Below are 1,984 nucleotides of genomic sequence, written 5' to 3'. Positions count from 1 at the left end.
GAGTAAAGGGATTGGCATTAAGAGAGATCTTGTAAAAAAATTTTTTTTAATTAAAAAAAACATTTTTAAAATAAAAAAAATTAAAAAGAGAGCAGGAAAGGCTTCCCGTAGAAGGTGGGATTTTAGCTGGGACTTGAAGGAAGTCAGGAAAGCCAGGAGGTAGATGAGGTCAACTAGAAAAAATGTCCGAAATCGGGATGCCAACGGTGCTGTCCTTGTGTGCACTCTATCTCCGTGGGTCCTCCTACCTGAAGGGGGAAGGGGAGGGTGATGGACAGCATCAGAGGATTGTGGACTACCTGCCCTTGCGCAGAGAGGAGGAACATTTGGAAGGCTGTGTGCCACCAAGACAAGACCAAGGAGGTGTGTGTGTGTGTTGGCGGGGGTGGGGGGTGGGGGGAGAAGGTCAGGGACGGAGAAACAAAGCGAACTGAACACAACATTTCCCGCCCCCTGCCCCGCAGCCCCCTACCCTTCCCGCGCTGCAATACAGCGTATCGACAAGCCCGCCTCTCTCAGCGGGATCCCCACGTGTTCTCCAGCAGAACCTGCTCCCGGGGCCCCTTTAACTGGGCAGCGGAAGTAGCCGCTCCAGCGTCTCCCGCCAGCACCCAATGGGCTGGTGCAAAGCGTCCTAAAGCCCCGTCACTTCCCGGCTAGGAAGCCGGCAAGGCTTGAAGAGTAACGCCCGGGGGAGGGGGCGGGCGCCGAACCCACGCATCCCTAGCCCGGCCGTGGTCCCCTGCAGTCTCGGGGCCGTCCCCCCTCCCAGGGGCCGGCACCAACATGCCCTTTGACTTCAGGAGGTGAGTGATGCACAGACCTCCCTCTTCTCTCTTCCCTCTTCTCCCCTTCTGAGGCAGGACCACTGAAAGTGCCCCTGCGTCCCACGACCACGAGCATTTCCCTTTGCATGTGCATACAAAGGTCAAAGTCCCTGGGCCTCCAAATAGCATCCTCCCTCTTCTCGGTGCAGGGAGATCAGGATCCTCTGGTCCTCTCCCCCATCCTCCTCCCCCTTTTCCCCATCCCTCTTCAGGTAGGACGACCCAAGTAGGCAGTGAATACACAAGACGCCTCCTCGCTTGCCTTTGAGGGGAGGGGGAACTCTGATTCCCTGGGCTTTATGGAGATAGACCGGTCCAGAGCATCTTTGAACTGGGTTTTTGGGGTGGAGAGTAGAGCTAAGCTCCGATCGCTGTCTGCAAGAACAAGGGGACGGGGTTTTCCAACCAAAACCAGGCAGGCCCCTTCTCTTTGTTACTTCGGCCTGGCCTACTAAGTCCTAGCCTAGGACTGAAGGAAAGTTATCACTGCTGCACATGAAGAGAAAACAGCTGGGGATATTTTATCTACATTTTCCTTAGCTTGGGGCTAATATTGAACCGAAGTTAGGAAAACTGGCGGGACTGAGGGAGTGAATGGACTCTAAGAAAAAAGATGTGTGGGCTGGTTTTTTTTTTTTAAGCTAAGCTTATGTTAAGCCTATAATGTAAATATTCCAAGATGGGGGCGGGGGGAGCAGGGAAGAGAAGGAAATGGTAGGAAGGCTTTGCTTTTATTGATTGTAATCTTTTGGGTGCATATCAAAGAGCCCAGGATTTGCTATTTGCTATTTACTTTCTACTTCTGCTACAATGATTCCTTTGTGGTCGTCAAATTGATTGAAGCAGACTAGTTTGCTTAACCTAACGGCTCTCTTGGAATCTTTTAAAAGGGAATATCCAGGGCCTTCCCTAGAGCAGTGCCAGGCCTCGAATCAGCCAAATGTATGTTCTGGGCCACCCATTTAGTATCCTTGTGAATCTTGTTTAAGTAAATATCAAGGGCAACCTTGAAGGGGCAAAGAAATGGCAAAAAAGTAATACTTGAGAAAAGAAGAGAACCTTTGCTCTCCAGTGCTGTGCCCTGCTCATCAAGGACAAGATCCGGATGCCATTTTAATCAATTCATGGATCTCTGTCCTATTCAGGGTCTCTGCCTC

General features: G+C 51.3%; 1 protein-coding gene across 1 annotated transcript in view; it reads left to right on the top strand.

The window, feature by feature from the left end:
- Positions 1–672: 672 nt before the first annotated feature.
- Positions 673–1,984, top strand: part of ERGIC1 (endoplasmic reticulum-golgi intermediate compartment 1) — a 155,433-nt gene continuing 154,121 nt past the window's right edge. The window contains exon 1 of the mRNA XM_027841913.1: positions 673–806. Within this exon, the coding sequence (XP_027697714.1) occupies positions 787–806 (20 nt within the window). The 5' untranslated portion in view covers positions 673–786. The remainder of the gene's footprint in view (positions 807–1,984) is intronic.

The sequence above is a fragment of the Vombatus ursinus genome, unplaced genomic scaffold, assembly GCF_900497805.2.
Source record: "Vombatus ursinus unplaced genomic scaffold, bare-nosed wombat genome assembly UNPS02014863.1, whole genome shotgun sequence".
In the NCBI taxonomy this organism is placed as follows: Eukaryota; Metazoa; Chordata; class Mammalia; order Diprotodontia; family Vombatidae; genus Vombatus; species Vombatus ursinus.
This window is presented reverse-complemented; position numbering and strand designations above follow the sequence as displayed.